General features: G+C 37.2%; 1 protein-coding gene across 1 annotated transcript in view; it reads right to left on the bottom strand.

The window, feature by feature from the left end:
* LOC150084288 (uncharacterized) overlaps positions 1-26020 on the bottom strand; it is a 153648-nt gene that overhangs the window by 78065 nt on the left and 49563 nt on the right. Inside the window, exons 5-6 of the mRNA XM_090376173.1 lie at positions 22548-22647; positions 1988-2151 (exon numbers count right to left, since the gene is read on the bottom strand). Of these exons, the coding sequence (XP_090232299.1) occupies positions 1988-2151; positions 22548-22647 (264 nt within the window). The remainder of the gene's footprint in view (positions 1-1987; positions 2152-22547; positions 22648-26020) is intronic.

The following is a 26020-nucleotide window of genomic DNA, read 5'->3' as shown; positions in this document are numbered from 1 at the left end:
TGGGTGCGTCTTATACAGTGGTTGTAGATTTTTTTTGCTTGCATTTCCCACTTTTTCGTGGTTCTTGTCTTTGCACTCATTGTTTCGCACTTGTTACCAGTATATTAGGTTACGTTTTGCCACGTTCTGCCCAGAAATGGCTCAGAAAAGATTTTCGTACAGTGCTGAATTCAATTCAAGTTAAAAGTGATCCAGTTTGCAAAAGTGAATGGAAATTGTGCTGCTGATCGTAGGTTTGGTCCACCTCCAACCGAGAAAACAATCCGAGACTGGCTACGGGAAGAAGAAACCCTACTGAAAACGCCATGGCAAAAGAAGGCCATGAGAGGCAAGTCAGCAAAATGGCCTGATTTAGAGAGGGAATTGAAGATATGGATTGAAGAGCAAAGGGCAATTGGAATTCCTGTGTCCACAAAGATGGTTCAGCATGAGGCAAGAAGAATTGTTGATGAAAAAGAAGTTACTGATTTCAAAGGAGGACACAATTGGTCCTTCAGGTTCATGAAATGGAATGGACTAAGGATGCGTACACGCACCAGACTTGCCCAAAAGATGCCTGAAAGCTATGAGCAGAAGGTCTTTGAATTTCATTGTTTTGTCATTCAATGTCGGAAGACACATCAGTTTGAGTTGGGACAGATTGCAAATATGGATTTCTTAGATCTTAGATTTGCTAAGATCTAAGAAATGGGGCCTAAATGACAGCTCACATATACTGAATGTTCACTGAATTATGATCACCACTATAAAAAACTGAATGCAACCCATTCACCACGTGAGGTACAAGAGTGCGCAGTTAGTTGACCTATGTAGCATAGATAAGGTGTCAGTGGTTCAGTAGGTAGTAAAATTTTGAGCATGATGGGTAAAAGGAAGGATTTATTGGACTTTGATAAAGGACAGATTGTGGGTGCTCAACGAGCTGGTGCCTCGATTTCCAAAACGGCTGAACTGGTGGGGTGTTTGAGAGCTGCCATAGTTAAAGTGTACCAGGACAGGTGTCAAAATTGTATGGCAAAACTGCAAGGTTCAGAGAGAGGTTGATGTTACAGGTGAGTGATGGGTCCGACAACTCGTACAGGTGAACAGGCATAGCACTGTTGAAGAGTTGGCTACCCAATACAACATGGGCCAACCAAGAACAATATCTGGTATGACTATGCATTGCACGCTCACACATATGGGCTATACCAGCAGACAACCTCTATGGCATCCTCTCCTAACCAAGGTTCATTGGCATAAAAGACTCGCCTGGTGCAAAGAGCATGCAAGTTGGACATTAAAGGATTGGAAGAAGGTGTGCTGGTCAAATGAGTCACATTATTTACTCCACACTGTGCATGGTCGTGTAAAGATTTGGCATCAACAACATGAGGCTCTTGATCCATCGTGCATGGTATCAAAAGTGCAGGCCAGTGGAGGCAGTTGTAAGGTGTGGGGCATGTTTCACTGGCAGGAACTTGGACCCCTGGTACATGTGGAACAACGTATCACTGGTCTCCGCTATCCTCAACTGCTTGTTGACTGTGCATACCCTGCTAATTTACACTTTTTCCCGAATGGTGATGGTGTCTGCCAAGATGACAATGCACCGAGCCATCGGGCACTTGTGCAAGAATGGCTTCAGGAACACAGTTCTGACTTTGAGCATATTGATTGGCCTCTGAACCCCCTTCCCCCCAATATCAATCCCATATAGCACTTGTGGGACACTATGGAAAGGCACAGCAGGTGTCTGGATACACCAATCACCTCTATACCTGTATTGCTGACTGCATTACACACAGCTTGGTTGGCCCTATCTCCCGAATGCTTCCAACATCTTGTTGAATCAATGCCACGTTGGATAGCTGCCGTACTGAGGGCAAAAGGAGGATCTATGAAGTATTAGGTAGGTGGTCATAATTCAGTGATCACTCAGTGTATATTATAACATAGATATTATTAAACATCTTTGATTCTTTTGTGATTTCAACGATCTACTTACCTATTTTATAAGTAGCAGCCTTGCAAGCTAAACAAGAAACATTAGCAGTCATGTAAGCCAGAGCTTCAAGTTCATTTTGATTATTTTCATCATTATCATTCTTAAAAGTATCATAATAAACAGTTAGAGTACCACCTCCGAGCTTGATTCTGTTAGCTAGATGTCTAGATAATTATTTAAAAAACTCAATTAGTACTAATAACATTTATTAATGCGAAACTTCAATATTAAACAATATTATTGTAATATATTCCATTTAAATTATTCAACGGATTCATTCTTAAATTTAATAAAAACAAAAAATTAGCACTACGACTAATAATAACTACAAAACAATTTATAAAATTCATTTGCTTATGTTTTTATAAACAATCTAAAAATAGCCATTTTTTGGCCTTTGTTGAGAGTGTTGAGGATGAGAAATTCTCGAGTCAAATTATTTAGCATCTCATAATAAAAAGAATATATTTGATTTCATTTTTATAGACTTTCTCATATGGCTTTGAAATTGTTTATCCAGTTTTATTTCTATGCTTTTCAAGTGCCTGTCTGTCCATGATAATACCTTCATATTTCAGCCCTATCTCTGAGCCATTGCATTAGCACACTGTGATTTGCCATTCTTATAAACCAGGCTGAAATTTCATCGATTTGATTCTCATTGGCAAGGGAGTAGGTAGGGTCGCGTTAACACTACGACCAAACCGGCACGGTCGGGGCCTCACCCGAAGAGAGGCATCATTTTCAGTGTAAATATTTTCTAAAGTAGTGATAAAAATTTCTAATAATAATAATAAACCAAGAAAGTGTGTAATATAAAAGCAAACTTAACTTGTTAAGTTTTAAATTTTATTCTTATACCTTTTTATTGTACAATAAATAAGTTAAAAATTTTTCTATTAAAATTGTTTTCATTATTTTATTTTTGAAATCAAAACACAAAACATTTTTGACCTCTTATTTTACATTTTTATCAAGGAATTATTATGCACGATATAAATATAAAAACATGTGCAGTATTTGTATTTATATGTATGTGGAATATACAGGGTGTTTCAAAAGTGATGGTCAATAATTTAAAGGTGAACTGTACAGACTACAATATGCAAAAAAAGCCTAGTAAACAAAGGTACTTAAGTGAATTGTTTTCAAGATATTGCACATTTCTAATTGGGATCCACCACTGACAAGGTGAACTGTACAGAGTTGGGATCCACCACTGACTTGTTTGTTTAGGTTAGGTTATGCTCATTCTCTCCCTTTCCCCTCTCTCAATGCTCTGAGATGTACCAGGCATACTAGTACCTGTCAAAGGATAGTCATCATGGAAAGTGGTTACAGCAACGAAGAGTATGCGGACATGCACTTCATGTATGGTAAAGCCAATGGCAGTGCACTTGAGGCTGCACGTTTGTACCAAGAAGCATTTCTCTGCTGAAGGCAGCCCAACAGGCACACATTCATCAGGGTACATCAATGCCTTAGAGAACATGGGCACTTCGCACATGGAGTATGAGCAGATAGGCCCAGAAGCACAACACCTGATGTTGAGGAAAGGGTGTTAGATAGAATAGAACAAAATCCAGGAATTTCAACAAGCAGGGTTGCTCTGCAAGAGTGTGTACTGAGCCATAGCAGTGTGTGGTTTACACCGCCAATTAACGTATCCCTACCATATCCAGTGTGTATGAGGTCTCAGCAATAAAGACTACCCTCCCAGAGTGAACTTCTGCCAATGTATGCAACAACAGTGTGTCCTGAACCCCCAATTTTTAAACAACATTTTGTTCACCGGCAAAGCTGGGTTTACTCGGGATGGTATTTTTAATTTTCATAACTGTCACATTTGGTCCAACGAAAATCCTAATGCAATTCACGAGTTACAACATCGGCAATGTGTCTTGTTGAATGTCTGGGCAGGAGACTGTCTAATTGGACCACACTTTCTGCCAAACAGGCTAACAGGAGAGCTGTACCTTCAGTTCCTGCAGAATGTTCTTCCAGACCCCCTTGATGATGATGTTCCACTTCAGCAATGCCAGAACATGTGGTTTACGCATGATGGTGCACCAGCACATTTTGCTCGAGTTATGACTCGGTATCTAACTAGAAGGTATGGTCAACGGTAGATAGGTAGAGGTGGGCCTGTAATGTGGCCTCCCAGATCACCAGACTTAAATCCTATGGATTTTTGTATCTGGGGTCATGTAAAAAGCTTGGTGTACATTTCTGACATTAACACAGTTGAGGAATTGCAGTGTCAGGTTGAAGGAGCCTTTCAGCAAATCAGAAATAACCCAGGAATGCCTGAGAGAATTCACAACTCAATGCAGAAAGGACTACAAAGCTGCATATGGATGCAAGGACAGCAATTCGAACACCTTTTGTAACATTCTGTAACATGTAACATTTGTAAAATCCTGTGGTGTTGAAACCAAAAATTGAAAATGTATTATCTTATGTTTAATAATACCACCCTTAGCAAAGGATTCACAGTTTTTTGCTAAACTAGTGATCCCATAGTCAGTGGTGGATCTTAACAGAAAATGTGCATTATCTCAAAAAAGGGTCATTTGCGGCCCAATGTTCACTGGGACTTTTTTGCTTAGCTAAAATAAATCTAACAAATATTTTTATTATAACAGAATTCAATTTACTAACAACAATAGTACCAGTATTTATCAGTAGGTATGTTATTCATCACTTCCTTCTGAATTCTCTGAGCCATCGATATCTGCATCTGAATCAACATCAGAGTCTACTTCACATTCAGGGTCAGATTCTTCTGAGCCGTCGTTATCTTCATTATCCAAAAATATATCATCTTCTGAGCCATCGAGAGCATTGGTGATGCAACATTTTTTAAATGAGTGCTTGACTATTCTTTCTGGGATCAGCTTCCAAGCTGTTGATACCCATTCTGCCAATTTTGATGCCAGCGCTTTCATAATTTTTCTGGAAGTTATCAGTGGAAGGTTGTCAGTCAACAGCCAGAATTCATATTCCTTTCCCAAGTAATCCTTAAATGGTTTGTTGACTGAAACGTCGAGTAGCTGCAGTTGGCTAGTCATGCCACCAGGAATCACAACCAAGTCACCACGTTTTTTCACGATTTTATTTTTGACCCATTTGGACAAATGTGTACGAAATGCATAAAGTACTAGGTGGGTTACGAAGACTTCCAGGACGTCTATTACACACAACATTTAGCCAATCTTCCATAAGCTCTGCCGACATCCATCCATTTTTTTTGTGCATGCACAATAACATCTTTGGGGGAAATTTCATTCTTCGATATGGTTTTTTGATTTAAAATTAAATACGGTGGCAACTTTCGACCATCAGCAGTGATGCATAGCATCACAGTGATACGCTGCTTTTCGTAGCCTGTGCTTATAATCTTGCTTTCTTTAGCACCTTTAGCATTGATGGTGCAATTTTGAAGCATATCAAAGAAGACCGGGGTTTCATCAGCATTTCCAATTTGACTAAACTCATAGTTTCTTTTTTTCTTTAATTTCATCATCTGTCACTGAAAGTTAATCAGCTTCTGTTGAAAGTCTGCAGGAATTTTTTGACAAATAGATGTTCGGCACCTTAAAGATAATCCACTACGATGCATGAGTCTGTCGCACCAGTTGTGACTGCCTTTAAAAATTATTTTCTCTATTCTGAGGGACTTGGCAATTTCACTGGCTTTCAATTGCATGGCTTGTTGAGTGATGGGTAATCCTTTTGCATGTGTCTTCATTACAAAACATATCACAGCTTCACTGACTTGTGGAAACCTTCCTTTCTTAGGCCCTGTAAAGCACTTGGTTGTTGCTTTGCACGAAAATATGGAATTGTGATCATTTCTCCAACAACGAACATTTACTTCACTAATGTCAAAATGTCAACCCGCAGCTCTATTTCCATGTTCTTTTGCATACACAATAACTTTTTGTTTCAATGCAGTTTCGTAGTGCAATCTTTTTGACATTTTAATGTGCATAAGGGATCAAAATTAACGAAATACAGTAACTCGAAGATACAAACAAAACTTCCTAGTTTTCATTGAGTGAGCTCCACTATAATGAAATAACGGTGGCTTCACATTTCGAAATTATGTGAAATCACCCATGCCACATTATTCCCTTGGAGAATGCGATAACGGTAAAATTTGGAGACAGGGTTTTCACGTAAAAACAAAACGTGTGGTGCTGTGCAAAGCGCGGGAAAATTAAAATAAAACTGCAATTGTAAGAAGCCATCGATTCTAAGATGCACCCTATTTTTAGAGATGTTTATAGGGGAAAAAAGTGGATCTTAGAATCGAAGAAATATGGTATATATATATATATATATATATATATATATAGTAGAGTGTCGATAATCCAAATTAACTGGGACTGGGGGATAGTTCGGACTTCCGATTTGTTTGGATTTTCGAACTTATCAAAAATACTGTTCTGGAGACTAAAATAAAAAGGTCATTAAGTTTAGAAATAAAAAACACTAAGTGTACTTATGTATTTTTATTCATAGGTAACAAAATAGATGGAACTTTCAGCCACAATAACACATACACCGATGAGCCAAAACATTATGACCACCTACCTAATATGATGTTGGTCCTCCATGTGCAGCTCGTACCCGGAGAGGCATGATGCTACAAGATTTCTAAATGTGTCTTGTGGTATCTGGTACCAATATGTAATCAGCAGATCCTTTAACTCCGGTAAAGTCCATGGTTGAGATGCCGCAGATCAGAGTTGCTGTTCCAACACAAACGACAGATGCTCAATGGGATTGATGTTTGGGGAATTTGGAAGCCAGGACAATACCTGGAAGTGGGCCTCATGTTCCACGAACCAGTCTCAAACAATCCGGGTGGTGTGGCATGGCACATTATCCTGCTGAAAGATGGCACCACTAGAGGAGGAGATTGTTGCCATGAAAGGGTGTACCTGGTCAGCAATGATGTTTAGGTAAGGAAACATGATTCATTGGAACAGATGACCTTCTTTCAATCACTCAAGGTCCAGTTTCAATGCTCGCATGCCTATTGTAGGCGCTGTCACTACACAGCCCTATTTTCAGCAGGATTCGATTACAGTACTGTGTGTTGTGGCACCAGCATTCCAATTACTGGCGAGTTGTGCTACAGTCGCCCTTCTGTTGCCATGTACCATCCAGGAGAGCCTTCGCTCACCTCAAGCATTAATGAGCCATAGTCGTACAACATCTCGCTATCGGTTCATGGGTTCCCCCTCCTCAGACCACTTTTTGGTAGGTACTAACTATGGCTGACTGTGAGCACCCCACCAGCCATGCTGTTTCAGATATGCTCTGACCCAGCCATCTGGCCATTACAATTTGGCCTTTTCAAACTCGCTTAAGTTCACTACCTTTCCCATCTGAAGAACAAGAGTAACACTGATTAATGGAGCTCAGTATCAGGTGTTTTTTATACTGTGTCCCGACCCGAGCATGCACCGTAGTTCAGCTGCAGTTGCTTCAATTTGCATAATGACCCGCTGGTCATAATGTTTTGGCTCATCGGTGTATGTACAAAGTATAAGCCATAACGAAAATAATTACGTATTTTTTGCTGCACTATTCTTGAACTTCACTTCTTTATTGCCAGATCTCTCACTCTTTTCAGCAAGAGTAGTTGAATTGGACAGCATTGTTGATCATTTATCGATTCATCACGTTTGTTTTTTGATTTTAACTTATCATTTAATTTTTTCATTGGTAAAGTAATAAACATGTAAATTGATGCTTTATATCTTCATTTTTATTGCCTGTGGATATTATTTGTCCAATTTTCGCTTCTTAGCAGTGTCATTTAATAGAATCGAAATTCAATTCGTAAATGTGACCACAATAGCCAGTGCTTACTATAATTATTTTTGAACCAGTAGGAAAAAAATAATAATAATGCCGGCTCATTTGGATTTTTGATGCTCAACTATATATATATATATATGTTTGTAGTAGAGAAAGGCAACACGGTAATGTTACGGTACTCGTAATTATGGAGAAGAAAGGGCTCACGGAACAGAAATCATCATTATGGTGAACAAAGAAGGGAGCTAAGATAAAAAGAAGTAATAAGAATTACTTAATGCTGTTCGTCCTGTGACCTCAGTGCCTTCATCTGAGGCCAGCTGCTGAAATCAAAGGAGGAAACGGCAATAAGTAGGTACAGCCTCTGTTTCTGACATGAAATATACGCAGCACGGGGTACACGAGAAAAGTAGGTAAAGTAAGTTGCGTTAAAATTAAAATTTAAATCATAAGGCATGCGTATATCACGGGTCAGCCATGAAATATACACACGCCTTATGATTTAAATTTTAATTTTAACCCAACTTACTTTACCTACTTTTCTCATGTACCATGTGCTGCGTATATTTCATGTCAGAAACAGAGGCTGTACCTACTTATTGCCGTTTCCTCCTTTGATTTCAGCAGCTGGCCTCAGATGAAGGCACTGAGGTCACAAGGCGAACAGCATTAAGTAATTCTTATTACTTCTTTTTATCTTAGCTCTCTTCTTTGTTCACCACGATGACGATTTCTGTTCCACTAGCCCTTTATTCTCCATAATTACGAGTACTGTAATGTTAGCGCATTGCCTTTTTCTACTACAAACTTATGTAGCCATTATGGTCGTTGGGTACTTTCTAGACATAGCAGTGTCCCAGGTCCATAAACCATTATTAATAATATTTTAAACTGTTGCTTTCTTATATAAAAAAAAAAAAAAAAAAATATATATATATATATATATATATGAAATATGAGATATAATAATGGGTTAAAAGTGGAGTAGTAGCAGAAATATATAAATAAATAAGATATGACAAATGCACCTGAGCGTGCAAAGCAGCAGCAAAGGATGCAAAAGTTTATACAGGTGTGGTTTAATAAGTAAGTCAGTTGAGTGTGTAGACTATATATATATATATATATATATATACCGGGTGATTATAAAATAAGTTTCCCTATTCAGGAGACCCTAGCATCAAAATGATTAGAGATAGCACTTTGAAAATTAGTGGGTACGTCATTTAGGGTATGGGGAAGTGATCTGTAGCAAAGAAAAAAAATTAGTTCAAATTTCCGCCACCAGGGAAGAAATTGGCACTGTAAACATGAGATGGAATACTTAACTTAGCATTAGATTTTAATATCAGAACTTAGAAATCTACAGATATTGATCTATGTGCTTTCCTTCACTTGAGATGGCATTCTGAAAATGGAAGGCTGCATGTGACAAAGTTTCGCATAGCATCTCATTGCAGATGTTGGCTGTTGTTGTTGTTTTTTGGAGCATTAGCAACTAAGGCCATATTGCTCCGGGAATATGCAGTGGTCATTCCTTGACCTTTCCGCATCCTCCGTATTTGGTGGTGACGGGCTCGAACCCCGGTCTAATCAAGAAGCGTGTGCTACGCACTGCTGCTCCTTCCCACCTGGCTGTGGAGGCGCCACAGCAGATGTTGGCTACATGCTGTTTAATGCTTGCCTTCAAATCACAAGCATCTGTATGCAACCATGGTAAACTCTGTCTTTCAGGTATCCCCATAGACAGAAATCACAGAGATTGAGATCTACTGATCGAGCTGGCCAGAACTGTGGAAAGTCTTTAGAAATGATACAATCATTCCCAAATGTTGAATGGAGCAATTCCTTCATTTTTCGACCAAAATGGGTAGGGGCATCACCTTGCATGAATACTATGGTCTCCAAGCATTGCCTTTCTTGCAGAGCAGGAATAATGTGATCTCTTAGAAGAGCACAGTACTATGCACTAGTTACCGTACACCTTAAGGGGTCATGAGGTGTAGACTCTTCAAATAAAAATGGTCCGATTATAAACTCTGCTGTGAATTTACACCATAATGTAATGTATGGACTTTGTAGTGGTCTTTCATGCACAGCAGATGGACAAGAAGTTCCCCATATTTTGGCAGTTTTGTGCATTTACAGCCCCATGAAGAGTGAAATGTGCCTCATCAGACCACAAGATCATTGAAGCCCATGTATCGTCAAGTTCCATATGATCCAGAAATTGTAGAGCAAAGTCTATTCATTGTTGCTGATCACAAGACTTCAGTTCTTGCATTACGTGAATGCTTATTGGAACCAGCGTAAAATTATTCAAGACACTTTACGTACAGTAGACCAAGGAAGGTTCAAGTCTCTTGACACACCTCTGGCACTACTGACTGGTAGTGTTTCGCATTCTGACCATTGCAACTGCCACTTCATCCACTACCTCTGTTCCGATACGTGGTCATCCCCTGCCTGGAATTACAACTAACTCCCCAGTCGCTTCAAATTTCTTTATTAGTTTTCGAAGCCCAACTGACAATGTCAAAGGTCCTTTATGCAAACCTTTAAGTTTCTAATATTCACGTAGCGCTGCATTAGCATTACTATTATTCTGATAGAACAGTTTTACTAAAACGGCACGTTCCTTTTTTGTAAAAGCCATAATGGTTATTGATCGTGGCATTGGCCTTTCTGCTTTTATCTAACAGGATGTCATTTGCATAAGCAGCGTGTCTTGAAGAAAAAGACAACTTTTACATATGTGCTGTGCCGTTTCCCTGGTGGCAGAAATTTGAACTAATTTTTTTCTTTTTACATCTTGCTTCTCCCATACCCTAAATGATATACCCACCGATTTTCACAGTGCTAACTCTAACAGTTTTGACACTAGGATCTGCTGAATAGGGAAACTTATTTTATAACCACCAGGTATATATATATATATATATATATATACAGGGTGTCCAGGCTAGAGGTATCCAAAAATACACACATATATCTCAGCATCTATAAGTTGTATTAAAATATTTTTTTTGATATTATACAGAGTAACTCACCAAGTTTTTATGAAGGTTAGTAAAGTTCAATCTGGGCACCTTTTGTAGCTCAATAGATGTCAAAACGATACTCAAGCTCTTGTCAAGTATTTTGTCCAGCATCTGAGGTATTATTATAGCAGCTGCTTCAATGATACACTGTTTCATGACTCCACTGGACTTCTTTGCATGGGGCTTTATTAAAGAATGTGTGTACCAAAGAAAAGTTCAGGATTTGGACGATTTGAAAAGTATTGTTGAAGCAGTTGCTCTAATAATGCCTCAGATGCTGGAAAACACTTGACAAGAGCTCGAGTATCGCTTTGACATCTGTCGAGCTACAAAAGGTGCCCACATTGAACTTTACTAACCTTCATAAAAACTTGGTGAGTTACTCTGTATAATAACAAAAAAATTATTTTAATACACCATATAGATGCTGAGATATATGTGTGTATTTTTGGATACCTCTAGCCGGACACCCTGTATATACACTGATAAAAATAATAAGATATAATCACATTACTGAATGACTAAGCAAGCAAGAAAAAGTATTAAATTATTAAACTGGGTTATGGATCCAGGGCACTACTAGTAATAGCAGGAATATCTGGCAACCATAATGAAATATAGACAAACATATATTTTCATGTATTGGGTAGGGGTGCTGACCTGTCAAGTGTAATTAACTTAGGTACTATCATTGTTATCATTATTATTTTTATGTTAATCTTATTTAATTTCAGGTTATCTGAATTTACCTTGCAGGCATTCTCAATTTTTTTTCATGGTAATTACACTTGACCCTACCCAATATACTGAAAATATACATTTGTCTATATATATATATTAAAGGGGCCTCAATTTTATCAGGGAAGGGGCCTTGAATTTAAATATGGCTGGGGGCCTATTTCATCCTTAATCCGACCTTGGAAGCAGGGCTCAAAATAGAAATTTTTAAAATAAAATAGTTGTCAGAATAACAGCATATAAGGTAGCTAACGCACATACATAACCAATGCATATGATGAACCAAAGAGACTTTCTGGCATCCATTTGGAGAACTACAAGGGAGGAATTTTTATGGGCTTTATCTGCACCATGAATGAAATAGTCAATCTTAAATGTGAACTGCATATTTTTCCCCTAGAAATTTGGATTGTTCATCCTGAAAAACAGGCAAGATAACTATACAGTATGCAGAAATTACAGAAATGATATACGGATGCTTCATCTCCATTTATTCTAAATGGAGATTAAGACAAAAAACTATTAATAATTTATCCTAGGAATAGCAATTTACAAAGAAAAACAAGTTAGCATTAGTAGAGGCACATGATGCAAGGAAAGCAAGCTTATATAGCATCAGTCAAAAAAAATCCTTCCTATTTCACTCAACCATTCACTCCAAATGTCTGTCTAGTTCTGCCTTGAATTTATTTAAGCTGTTAACTTCCATAATGACAGATGGAAGTTTGTGTTCCAACAATCAACCATCCTACTGGCTAAAGGCAAATTTTTGCACATCTATTCTACAACTGTCTTTCCTCGATTTGAATTTATGTTCCCTTGGCAATTAATCTGGGCAAGAGGAAGAATCCCATCAGCATTGAGTTTGCTCAAACCATTCAAGGCCTTATACACCTCAATCAGATCACCTCACAGGTGCCTAGTCTCCAGATGTTGCAATTTGCAGAACTTCAGCCTTTTTTCTTAAGAGCAACCCTTTGTTCCCCTCACCAATCTTGTTGCCCTTCTCTGTGCTCATTCCAGCAGCTCTACTTCCTTCTTAAAATGAGGCCTCCAGACCTGTATACAGTACTCAAGGTGTGGCCTGACCATTGCCTTATACAAGGGGATAATCACGCTTTATCTCTACTAGAGAAAGTCCTGTATACCATTGACAAGACACCATAAGCTACTCTTGCAGACAGTTTGCACTGCTCAGAAAACTTCATATCTGACTGCATAATTACCCCCAGGTCTTTTTCATTCTTCACTATGCTGAGTGTAGTTCCACACAGTTGATAATGTATGCAGTCAGTTACAGTTTAGGTGCATTCAATTTTTTTTCTTAAATTAAGGGAATTTTTGTTTTTATTTTTCTGTAATTAATAGAAGCAAAAAGTAAATATAGTTATCTATTTATCAATTACTAAGATTATAACTTTATAGAACACAATAAAACCAAAGTTTTATGTTCTCTAAACTTCCATTCAGTTTAATTATAACTGTATAATACTTATTACTCTTTTCCCATATACTCTTTTTTTTCAAGTCTTTTGTCTCTTCACAAGTGACACCATATTCATGAGTCTTACATAATAATAGACACAAAGTGCGTACAGATTGACTAAAGCTAACGATACTGCATTAAAACTACATTTAATTTTTAATTTCTTTTTTCCATACAATTTGAAGGGAAAAAAGAATTATTAATGACCAGATTTCTATTAGGCTGATTTTAATTAAATTTGGAATGACGCAACAAATACGTAAACCCCCGCTATTCGTGGGGATTACGTTCCTGAAAAATGTCGCGAATACTGAGTTATAGCTCCCATAGTAATAAAGGGGTTCCGTTCCAAAGTATGAAATATATAAGAAAAACTAGTCTAAAATTTTGTCTATGTATGTATTATATGTACCTTCATAATATGTTTGTTTGTTATTTGTTATTTGGTTTTTTTTTTAAGAAGCATTAGCAACTAAGGCCATATTGCTCCGCGATATGCGGTGGTCATTCCCTGACCTTTCCGCATCCTCCGTATTTGGTGGTGAGAGGCTTAAACCCCGGTCTAATCAAGAAGCGTGTGCTATGCACTGCAGCTCCTTCCCACCTGGCTACGGAGGCGCCTCTTCATAATATGACTATGTACATAGACAGTACATAGTGAAATGCAAGCATATGGCATCGAAATGAAAAATAAGAAACAATTTAATATTAAATGTAATATTTATTAGAAATTTCAAACAAATCTTTCAAACCAGCGTCTTTGCTAGCTAAAAAACTTATCCAGCCAATGCTATCACCAGTTTTGCTAAAGTGTTGATAAAGGAGTTTTGCCTTTTCACGAATGATGAGTGAACTTAAAGAAATTTTATTTTGAGTTCAGTCTTCTATCCATAGATTTAAAGCATTTTCCATTTTTTCTAATTTAACATCACGAGTTACAGAGCAAATTTTTGAAGCAATTAGCGCGTTTTCACGGACACTACGGCGGATTTTTTCTTCCAATTTTTTGATTGACCATACCGTTGACTCATTGATTTTATAATGTTTTGCCACTGAGGAGACACTTTCACCATTAGAAATTTTGTCTAATAACTCAATTTTATTCGCTAATGTCATCACCTTCTTTCATATTTTCACATTTCTCTTGTTATTCGTAGCCATATTTTTGTACGGGTTAGAAAGAACTTGTCCACAATAAAGTCACTTTCTTCAATTAACACACTCGAAAAAGTCTGTTTTACACTGCAAAAGGTAGATTTATCACTTTTGTAAGCATATCAATTTATAAATTTATAAGCATATAAATTAAAAGCAAACGACGAAACCTTCCACGACAATCGCATAACACATACTGAACAAGGATTAGCGAGAAACATCCACGCTCATGATTTTGTCACCCCTCTTCCCCCAACCCACTGAGCGCTGTTTTGACCGAGAAAGATAATTTTAGCCACGCCCATGTTTTTTATGGCAGAAAATATTCACGGTGCTTAAAAATTCACATTTTTTTAGGTTTCATTTTATATTAAATCAGCTACCGTGAATACGCGAATACAGATACCGCGAATAGCGGGGGTTTACTGTATTTTTAAAAAGCTCAAATATATAAAAATTTCACAAAAATCCATCCACTTGGAGTCCCTCTATTATAACCCCGGGGACACACATCTGGTGAGTATGGGCTTGGCAAACCCAGGGTCCTGAGCTGGATATCATCATTCTTCTCTTTCTTGGTGATTCCTGTCTACTTCTCTCTCTCTCTCTCTCTCTCTCTCAGGGTAACTCGGGAATTTTTTTTTTTTTTTTTTCGGCTGGTGCAGCATAAGCCTTGGGCTTCCTTGTACTGTGTGGCTAATAATAATAATAATAATAATAATAATAATAATAATAATAATGTGGACAGACAGATACGGTGAAGACAATAGCTGCCTAAAAAGAATAAACAAATGTACAGAATATCCATCCTTTAACATTACAAATAAAATTTTGTTAATTAATTGTTTTTGATGATATTCTTTTCTTCTTATCAATTTTTTTTTCACATTACATGTCAGTTTTTACCAGCTTAGATATTTCAGTGAGTGGAGACAGCAGTGCTGTAATTTGTATGACAGCTGAATGGTCACTGCACTTAGCATGTTTAAGAAAACACCAACTGAAAGCTATAACTTGTTACATAAAGTTTATGGGGAAGATACTATGTCAAGAGCTTGTGCATTTGAACGGCATAAAAGATTTTTAGAAAGAAGAGAGAATGAGGAAAACAATGAATGACCACACTGGCTGGTATCCACAAAAACTAAAGAAAAGGTGGACTGGGTACAGATCCAGTCCACCTTTGATTTGAAGTGATCATCATATAAGCATTAGAATGGTTGCATCAGTACTCAAAATGGACAAAGAAATAGTTAGATAAATTTTAATTGAAAATTTAGGCATGAGAAAAGTGTGTACCAAGATGGTGCCAAAAATTTTGAACGAAGGACAAAGAATGAAAAGATTCCAAGTTTATGAAGATGTTTTGAAAAAAAATAGCATTAGCATTAGTAGATGCACAAAATGCAAGAAAGCAAGCTTATGCAGCATCAGTAAAAAAAAGCTCTGATTTCACCCCTCCATTCACATTCCAAATACCTGTCCAACTCAGCCTTAAATTTATTCAGGCTATCAACTTTCACAACAAAAGATGGAAGTCTGTTCCACCAATCAACGATCTGCTGGCTAAAGGCAAACTTCCGCACATCTATCCTACAACTGTCTTTCCTCAATTTGAATTTATGCCCTCTCAGGTGATTATTCTAAGCAAGAGAAAGAATCCCATCAGCATTTAGCATGCTCAAACCATTCAAGGGTTTATACACCTCAATCATATCACCTCACAAGTGTCTAGTCTCCAGACACTGTAATCTGCAAAACTTAAGCCTTTCTTTATAAGAGCAACCCTTCGTTCCATTCACTAATCTTGTTGCCCTTCTCCGTACTCGATCCAACAGCTCTACTTCCTTCTTAAAATGAGGCCTCTAGACCTGTATACAGAACTCAAGGTGTGGGCTGACCATTGCCTTATACAAGGGGATAATCACCTCCTTATGCCTTCTAGAAAAATTCCTGTATATCATTGACAAGACACTATGACTACTCTTGCAGACCGTCTGCACTGCTCAGAAAACTTCATATCTGCCTGCACAATTACTCCCAGGTCCTTTTCGTTCTCTACCACTGTTAGTGTAGTACCACAGAGTTGATACGTTTCTCTGGTGTTACTGCTTACCATATGTAGTACTTTACATTTGTCAATGTTAAACTTCATTTGCCACCTCTCAACCATTCTGCTCAACTTTTCTAGATGCTGTTGCAGCAGCATACTGCCATTAATGTCATTAACAACTCTGCCAACCTTCGTATCATATGCAAACTTGGACATTAAGCCTGATATATGCCATCATCAATATCATTTATAAATACAGGAAACAACAATGGACCTAACACTGAACCGTGAGGGACTCCACTAATAACATTAGTCCATGAAGAGCAGTGTCCACTGATTACCACTCTCTGTCTTCTCCCACTCAACCATCCATTTATCCATAGCAGCAGTTTGCCTCCAATGCCACAATGCTCCAATTTGTGCAGCAGTCTTCAAATGCAACAGTATCAAAAGCCTTTCTAAGATCCAAATATATGATATCAAAGTTATTCCCTGCATCCAGCTGCTTTGTGACCACATCATAGTATCCAATCAAATTGGTCAGACAAGACTTCCCCTTAACAAACCCATGCTGTGTCCAAACTAAAACTGAAGTCTTGTCTAGATGATCCTGCAGTGCTTCTTTAACCAGTGCCTCCATTAATTTCCCTGGAACAGAAGTTAAACTAACAGGTCTATAATTACTTGTATTGCCCTTTGATCCTCCTTTGTGAGTTGAGGTCACATTTGCACATCTCCAGTCCATGGGTACCTCCCTTGAGTCCAAGGAAGCTCTCATAATTATGGCTAAGGGTTTGCTTACTTCCTTTGATGCCTCCTTTAATATAACTGGATAGATCCTTCCATCTGAGGTGCCTTTCTTATGTTTATATTTAACAATTTCTCCTCAACTTTCCACTAAGTTATTACAAAATAGCCGCAGCCTGGAATGAGCCGCAGCCTGGAAAATAAGATGCAGGATATTTCAGAGACTGCTGGGAATCATTGGGGTACAAGTAAACACATGGGTTGTGTTAGGGTAGCTAAGAAAAAGAACAGGTGCATGTATACTTGTGTGTACACCAATGCTAGGAGTTTAGTAAATAAATTTGATGAATTTGAGGTATTGCTCAAAACATCAAAGGCAGATATTGTGGGGATTTCAGAGACGTGGTGTCACACAGATATAAGAAATGCAGAACTGGAATTTGGGGAGTACAATGTCTACAGAAAGGATAGACAGGATAGGAAGGGAGGAGGGGTTATGCTATTAGTTAAAAAACACATAAAATCCAAGGAAGTGAAGCCAGTCGACATCGCTGGACAGTGCAGTGTCGAGTCAGTTTGGTGTGACATAAGCATTGGGAGATCAAAATTGAGAGTAGGAGTGTGCTATAGGCCTAATGACTCTGATGAGTATAATAAGAAACTGTTCGGAGAAATAGAGTGGGCCAGTAAATCAGAGAGAGTCTTATAATGGGGGATTTTAATTTCCCAGATATTGACTGGAATTTGGGGGCTGGTCACTCACACAGTAGCAAGGCTTTTGTGGATTTATTGGATGATTGTTTTCTACATCAGCATGTTCGGGAGGCAACTAGAGGGAGTAATACTCTTGATTTGATTATCAGTAGTGATTCTTCATGCATTAAGAATCTGCAGATAAATGAACCACTTGGTGGCAGTGATCACAGTGTGCTGAAGTGGGAGTTACTCAAAGAGGTAACTACCATTAGGGGTAAAGGGAAGGGGTATTGCTTTCGTAAAGGCGACTACAATGGACTGAGACAGTATTTAAATTCTATACAGTGGGATCAACTGATGATATTGCCAACAGCAAATTCAAAATGGGAAGCATTCAAAGAACTTATCGTGGAAGCTACTAGGCTTTACATACCAACTAAGAAATATTGTTCAAGGTTTAGGCCTAAATGGTTGTCAGATGAACTAATGAGGCATATGGCAGAGAAGAAAAATGCATGGGATACATACAAATTAACACGTGACACGGACGCCTATGATAGATACAAGTTGATCTGTAACCAAGTTACAAAGGAGGTTAGGCAGGCGAAGGCAGATTACGAGAGATCCTTGGCAAGGGATGCGAAGAAAAACAGCAAAGAGTTCTTTACTTATGTAAACTCTAGAAGGAAGGGGATGAATCAGATTGGTCCACTTGAGATCGATGGGTCAACTGTTGATGACCCTGCTCGGGTAGCTAACAAACTAAATGAATATTTTGCATCGACATTCACACATGAGGAGTTATTCAGCGAGGGGAATGCCAGAGGTGTATTCAACTCTAGCAGTAAGCTAGAGAATCTTGTAATAACTGAGAGCAAAGTGGAGGAGAAATTGTTGAAGATAAACACAAGAAAGGCACCTGGGGTGGATGGGATCTATCCAGTTATATTAAAGGAGGCAGCAAAGGAGGTAAGCAAACCCTTAGCCATAATTATGAGAGCTTCCTTGGACTCAGGGGAGGTACCCATTGACTGGAGATGTGCAAATGTGACCCCAATTCACAAAGGGGGATCAAAGGCTGACACAAGTAATTATAGACCTGTGAGTTTAACTTCTGTTCCCGGAAAATTAATGGAGGCACTGGTGAAAGAAGCACTGCAGGATCATCTAGACAAGACTTCAGTTATAGCTAGGACACAGCATGGTTTTGTTAAGGGGAAGTCTTGCCTGACCAATTTGATTGGATACTATGATGCAGTCACAAAAGAACTGGATGCAGGGAATAACTTTGATATTATATACTTGGATCTTAGAAAGGCTTTTGATACTGTTGCACATGGAAGACTGCTGCACAAATTGGAGCAGTGTGGCATTGGAGGCAAGTTGCTGCTATGGATAAAGGGGTGGTTGAGGGGGAGAAGACAGAGAGTGGTAATCAATGGACACTGCTCATCGTGGACTAATGTTATTAGTGGAGTCCCTCAGGGTTCAGTATTGGGGCCTTTATTGTTTTCTGTATTTATAAATGATATTGATGATGGTATATCAGGCTTAATGTCCAAGTTTGCAGACGATACGAAGGTTGGCAGGGTTGTCAAGGACACTACTGACACTATGCTGCTGCAACAGGATCTGGAAAGGTTGAGCAGATGGGCTGAGAGGTGGCAAATGAAGTTTAACATTGACAAATGTAAAGTACTACATATGGGAAACAGCAACCCCAGAGCAACGTATCAACTCTGTGGTACTACACTGACAGTGGTAGAGAATGAAAGGGACCTGGGGGTGGTGGTGCAGGCAGATATGAAGTTCTCTGAGCAGTGCAGACGAGCTGCAAGAGTAGCTCATGGTGTATTGTCAATGATATATAGGAATTTTTCTAGCAGGGATAAGGAGGTGATTATTCCCTTGTATAAGGCAATGGTCAGGCCACACCTAGAGTACTGTATACAGGCCTGGAGGCCTCATTTCAGGAAGGATGTAGAGCTGCTGGAACGAGTACAGAGAAGGGCAACTAGATTGGTGAATGGGACAAAGGGGTTCTCTTACGAAGAAAGGCTTAAGTTTTGCAAATTACAGTGTCTGGAAACTAGGCACCAGCGGGGTGATCTGATAGAGGTGTACAAAGCCTTGAATGGTTTGAGCATGCTCAATGCTGATGGGATTCTTCCTCTAGCTCAGACAAATCACCTGAGAGGGCATAAATTCAAATTGAGGAAAGACAGATGTAGGATAGATGTGCGGAAATTTGCCTTTAGCCAGCGGGTGGTTGGTGGGTGGAACAGACTTCCATCCCTTGTCGTGGAAGTTGATAGCCTAAATAAGTTTAAGGCTCAGCTGGACAGGTATTTCGAACGAACAGAGGGGTGAAGTGGAAGTGGTTATTTTTATTTATTTATGTTACTTTTTTTTTTTTTTTTTTTGGCTGATGCTGCATAAGCTTGCTTTCTTGCATCAAATGCCTCTACTAATGCTAATGCTAATGCTAATGCTAATGCTAAAATCATCTAGCTCACTGCCAGAGTTTAGTTCACCTCTGGCAATCCCCTTCCTGAATAACTCCTCGTGTGTGAATGTAGATGCAAAATACTCATTTAGTTTGTTAGCCACCTGAGCAGGATCATCAACAGTTGAACCATCGATATCCAGTGGACCAATCTGATTCATCCCCTTCCTTCTAGAGTTTACATAGGTAAAGAATTCTTTGTTGTTTTTCTTTGCATCCTTTGCCAAAGACTTCTCATAATCTGCCTTTGCATGCCTAACCTCCTTTGTGACTTGGTTACAGACCAGCTTATATCTATTGTACCTTCCATGTCACCCATTAATTTATATGTATCCCATGCATTTTTCTTCTCTGCCACATGTCTCATTAGTTCATCTGACATCCATTTAGGCCTAAACTTTGAACAATATTTCTGAGTTGGTATGTAAAGCCTAGTAGCTTCCAAGATTAATTCTTTGAATTCTTCCCATTTTGAATTTGCTGTTGGTAACATCATCAGTTGGTCCCACCGTGTAGAATTTAAATACTGTCTCAGACCTGCGTAGTCGCCTTTATGAAAGCAAAAACCCTTCCCTTTACCCTTGATGGTAGTTACCGCTTTGAGTAAATCCCACTTCAGAACACTGCGATCATTGCCACCTGGTGGTTCCTTTATCTGCATATTCTTAATGCATGAACAATCACTACTGATAATCAGATCAAGAGTATTACTCCCTCTAGTTGCCTCCCGAACATGCTGATGTAGAAAACAATCATCCAATAAATCCACAAAAGCCTTACTAGTGTGTGAGTGACCAACCCACAAATTTCAGCCAATATCTGGGAAATTAAAATCCCCCATTATAAGACTCTCTGATTTACTGGCCCACTCTATTTCCCCGTACAGTTTCTTATTATACTCATCAGAGTCATTATATCACACTCCTACTCTCAATTTTGATCTCCCAATGCTTATGTTACACCAAACTGACTCGACACTGCACTGTCCAGCGATGTCGACTGGCTTCACTGCCTTGGATTTTATGTGTTTCTTAACTAATAGCATAACCCCTCCTCCCTTCCTATCCTGTCTATCCTTTCTGTACTCCCCAAATTCCACTTCTGCATTCCTTATATCTGTGTGACACCACATCTCTGATATCCCAACAATATCAGCCTTTGATGTTTTGACCTCAAATTCATCAAATTTATTTACCAAACTACTAGCATTGGTGTATATGCAAATGAAGGAGATTCAGACTTTCTGAGTACTGTAATTACTTCTGATGAAAGTTGGCTGTTCCAGTACAACCCAAAAACTAAGACACAGTCAATACAATGGAAGATCAAAAAAAAATCCCCAGATCAAAAAAAGCAAGAATGTCCAAATCAAAAATGAAAACCATGCTTCTTGTTTTCTTTGATATTAAAGGAATTGTTATGGCTGATTAAATCCCACCAATCAGCCTATCAATCAAGTGTACTATATTAAAGTGCTGGCAGGGCTGCATGAAACAATTCAAAGGAAGAGGCCTGAATTGTGAAAGGATGGTTGGATGCTCCATCAAGATGATGCTCAAGTACAGAGCACTCTCTGCTTACCAGTTTATGGCCAAAAAACAAATTCCTGTGAGTTAACATACACCCTAGTTACAAAACCTAGTCCCTTGTGACTTTTTTCCTTCCCCAAACTGAAAAGTGTACTTAAGGGAACCCATTTTCAGTCCACTGAAGATATTCAGGAAAAAAAAAAAAAACAGAAGGGTTAAAATGGCTAACAGAAAATAACTTCCAAAAATGTTTCTGTGCTTGGAAAACATGTATGGAACATTGAGTGCAAACCCAAGACAATTATTCTGAAGGGATATAATTTTTATGGTCATATTAATAGTCATTCCTCATATGCTCAAACTAAAAGTATAAGTATGAACAATTCATTTTTATGTTTACTAGAAAACATATTCATAGAACAGTTCAGAAACAAAACACTAAAATCATGTGATTAAAAAAAATAAGTATTTATCTATTTTAAGGCAAATTTTTCTTGTATTTCTTTGGAGATTTCAGTTAGAGTGATTTAATGCTTGCTTTAGAATAGTAAACTAAATTACAAAGAAATATTTAATACTTCACTTTATATTCTATAAAGTAACAAAAAATTGCAAATGTTGAAATTATTCAAACAATTTAGCAGCCTTCATCATCACCAAATGATTGTACCCATCATTAATTATTTTATGATTTTATAAATTAAAAATATTTAAAATATTAAATATTTCATAATTGTGATCAATGAGTAAGAATAAAAAATATGAAATACTCACGCAACTGCCTGAAACTGCTTTTTTTGAAGTTCAGATTGTGCATTCTGAAAGTCCAACAGAATAAAAACATCCTTTGGAGTTTCTGGTATGAAATCATCTACTAAAAGAGAAATAAAAACAAAGGAATTCATTATGTATTAAGCATTTTTGCTTAATAATGAATATAGAATATCAATGAAGCATTTTAATGATTTTGTGTTCTTTCTATTAAAAGAACATTGGATAATGGCAAATAATTATTTAAACTAAGAATGTCCAAATATAATCATTTGAAAGCAAAATTTGCTTAAAAATAGCTAGTACTCGGATTTAAACCACTTTATACTTGTATTTACCAGTATTAACACAGAGCTTATTTTTCTAAATACTCACATGTTAATACATTTTTCTAACTACTTGTATGTTAGCACAGATTTTCAGTTCTGTAGTTAGCATTCACTGTCCCTTTTTATGCTAATTTTAAATAATATTTGGTAATATTACATTTTTCACTACATAACCTGAATTTTTGGCATCTAAAAAAAAGGTTAAATAAACTTATAATAATGGCATATAGAAATATTCTATTTCTGCTTGCTTGATAAATGAATAAATCTGCTTAAGTTATTTGGGTTATAAAGAGAATTTCGAAATAATTTATACATATAAAATATATGCAAAAAAGTGAAAGAGAAAATAAGTTATTAAATACTTACTTTTTAAAATTTTTTTCCCATATTTGTAAGAATTAGCATAATTAAAACAGTTACTTGATTTATATAATTATCACATTTTGTGTGATAATTATACACCATAGTCAATGCAAAATTGAGAAAATAAAGAAAACAGTGAGGAAATATGTGATGTTCTATAAAAAATACATTTGCAAATATGTAATTGTATTTGTAAAATAATAAGAGGAGTTTACCTCAATATAGTACGTAGAACACTTCCGTATGATACTCTCCAGAAATTAAAACGAAAAAATCAAAACACTTACATTAGAGTAAAAAATAATTAAAAACCAATTTAACACAATTAAAAATCAATTTAATGCAATTAAAAATATTAAAAAGAATCTAATGAAAATATATATCTTCTATAAGAATCTAACGAAAAAATATATTTTCATTAGATTCTTTTTAATATTTTTAATTGCATTAAATTGATTTAATTGTGTTAAATTGGTTTTTAATTATTTTTTACTCTAATGTAAGTGTTTTGATTTTTTCGTTTTAATTTCTGGAGAGAGTATCATACGGAAGTGTTCTACATACTATATTGAGGTAAACTCCTCTTATTATTTTACAAATATTAATATCAAAGTAGAAAGTATTGAGCATTACAGCTCTGATTCATACGAGCAAATATGTAATAAAAGTTTGCAGCGATTATCATAAGTTTCAATGAAAACTTATTAAACTAGAATAATTGAGATTTTGGCTAAATTATTACTGGTATACCATACTTTTAGGGCTAGGCACAACGGTGTAAAAAGAATAAACATAATTTTGAGGTCATCAATTTGTTACTAAGCACAAAGATTGTCTGCCTTTTGACTTATGTCAACGAAAAAAATATTTTGAAATCCTTCATAAATCCAACACAGTTCATCAATCTGGAGTACACATTTCTATCAAAAAGAATCAATTCCGGAAGTTGATATCTGATCACTGGCATTTTCATTTGCACAAACTGGTGAAAACTAGTGAGGACTTTTACTGTTAAATTCATTCTCACGTTTCATTACTAGGTTTACAGGTTGGGAAAATTTTCTAATTTTTGTGAACCATTTATCATAAGGATCAATTGTAATAAAGAACACTTTCTTTGCTACCAAGTGTACTTTTGTGTGATAATTTGGAGGCTTGCACATCAAAAACATTTATCAGAAGAAAAGAGTATGGATGATAATATATGATGTGCATGTTTGAAACATTAACTTCTTTATATACTATTTGTATACAAAAAATGTGTCAAAACAGATAGTATCTATTTTTACACATTAACTTCTGTAGTTAATGAAAAAATTGATGCATAGGGCCACCAACTGTTTTTTGTCATAAGATGAAAATGGAAAAATCAATTTTTCTTCTAATTTTTTTTTTTTTGACCTACTCCACATTATGAGGCCCAATTGTAAAAATGTCTCTTCTAGCCATGCAATACATAATGTGTTTCTTAAGACTTGTCTCCTACTACATGTTTACATTTCTGCCATTATTTCTCTAGTTGATGAGTCCATGGAATTGCATGCTGCAACATATTTTTTTTTTTTTTGGTAGTTTTTGGCGCATTGGCTTCTGTGGCCATAATGCACCTCCCAAGGTTTTTGCAGTACTTTGATCCAAGCCCGAGGCGAGATTCGAACCCGCGACCTTTAGGTTGCCAGGTTGGTACTTTACCCACCCAGCTAGACCGGTCGGCTTGCTGCAACATAAATAGCAATTATGTTCACTTATGAAGAAAATAATGTGATTGCAGTCCAAGATAATATTTCAGCCCCCTGGCCACCTTACTTGAAACATCCATATGATACAATGGCCACCAAGAGCCATAAGCTCTCAAAAAAGCAAACCAAAAAACAGAAAGTAAAATGTTTCATTTGATCAGATTTTGTGAAAAATTCCTGCTCTGATTATCAGCAGTCACTCTTCATGCATTAAGAGCTTGCAGATAAAACAATACACTGTGATCACTGCCACCAGGTGATAATGATCACAGTGTATTGTTCTGAAACTTACATAAAGATGTAGCAAAGAGAAGGGATTTTGCTTTTGTAAAGGCAACTACGGTCTCAGATAGTTTTTAAATTCTTCTCAGTGGGACCAACTGATAATGTTACCAAATGAAAATTCTAAATGGGAAGCATTCAGGGAAGAAACTGCACAAACTACCAAGCTTTTTACCAAATAAGAAACTCTGTTCAAGGTTTCCACCTAAATGAACTGCTAGTACTTGTGGAAGCAATTGTACAAACTAACAAGCTTTTTACCAACTAAGAAACTCTGTTCAAGGTTTCCACCTAAATAAATAACAAATGAACTGTTAACACTAGTGACAGAGAAGAAAAATGCACGGAATAATTATAAATCATCTGGAGACATGGAAACAAATAGTTAGTATAAACTAGTCACAGTCAAGTCAAAAACGGTGTAAGCCAGACTAAGGCAGATTATGAGAAGTCTTTGGCCAAGAACGCAAAGAAAAGCAGCAAAGAGTTCTTTGTTTATTTTAACACTAGAAGAAAGGAATGAATCGTTGGTCTACCAGATACGAATGGCATAACTATTTTGATGATCATGTTATAATTGCTAATAAAATGCGCTTCTTGATTGGACCGGGGTTCGAGCCCGTCACCACCAAATACGGAGCATGCGGAAAGGTCAGGGAATGACCACCGCACCGGAGCAATATGGCCTTAGTTGCTAATGCTCTTAAAAACCAAATAACAACAACATAACAGCTAATAAAATGAATAAATATTTTGCATG

This window comes from Mastigoproctus giganteus, chromosome 6 (genome assembly GCF_048544385.1).
Source record: "Mastigoproctus giganteus isolate SK-2022 chromosome 6, ASM4854438v1, whole genome shotgun sequence".
Classification (NCBI taxonomy): Eukaryota; Metazoa; Arthropoda; class Arachnida; order Uropygi; family Thelyphonidae; genus Mastigoproctus; species Mastigoproctus giganteus.
The sequence above is the reverse complement of the archived record's forward strand: the minus strand, read 5'-3'. Positions and strand labels throughout refer to the sequence as shown.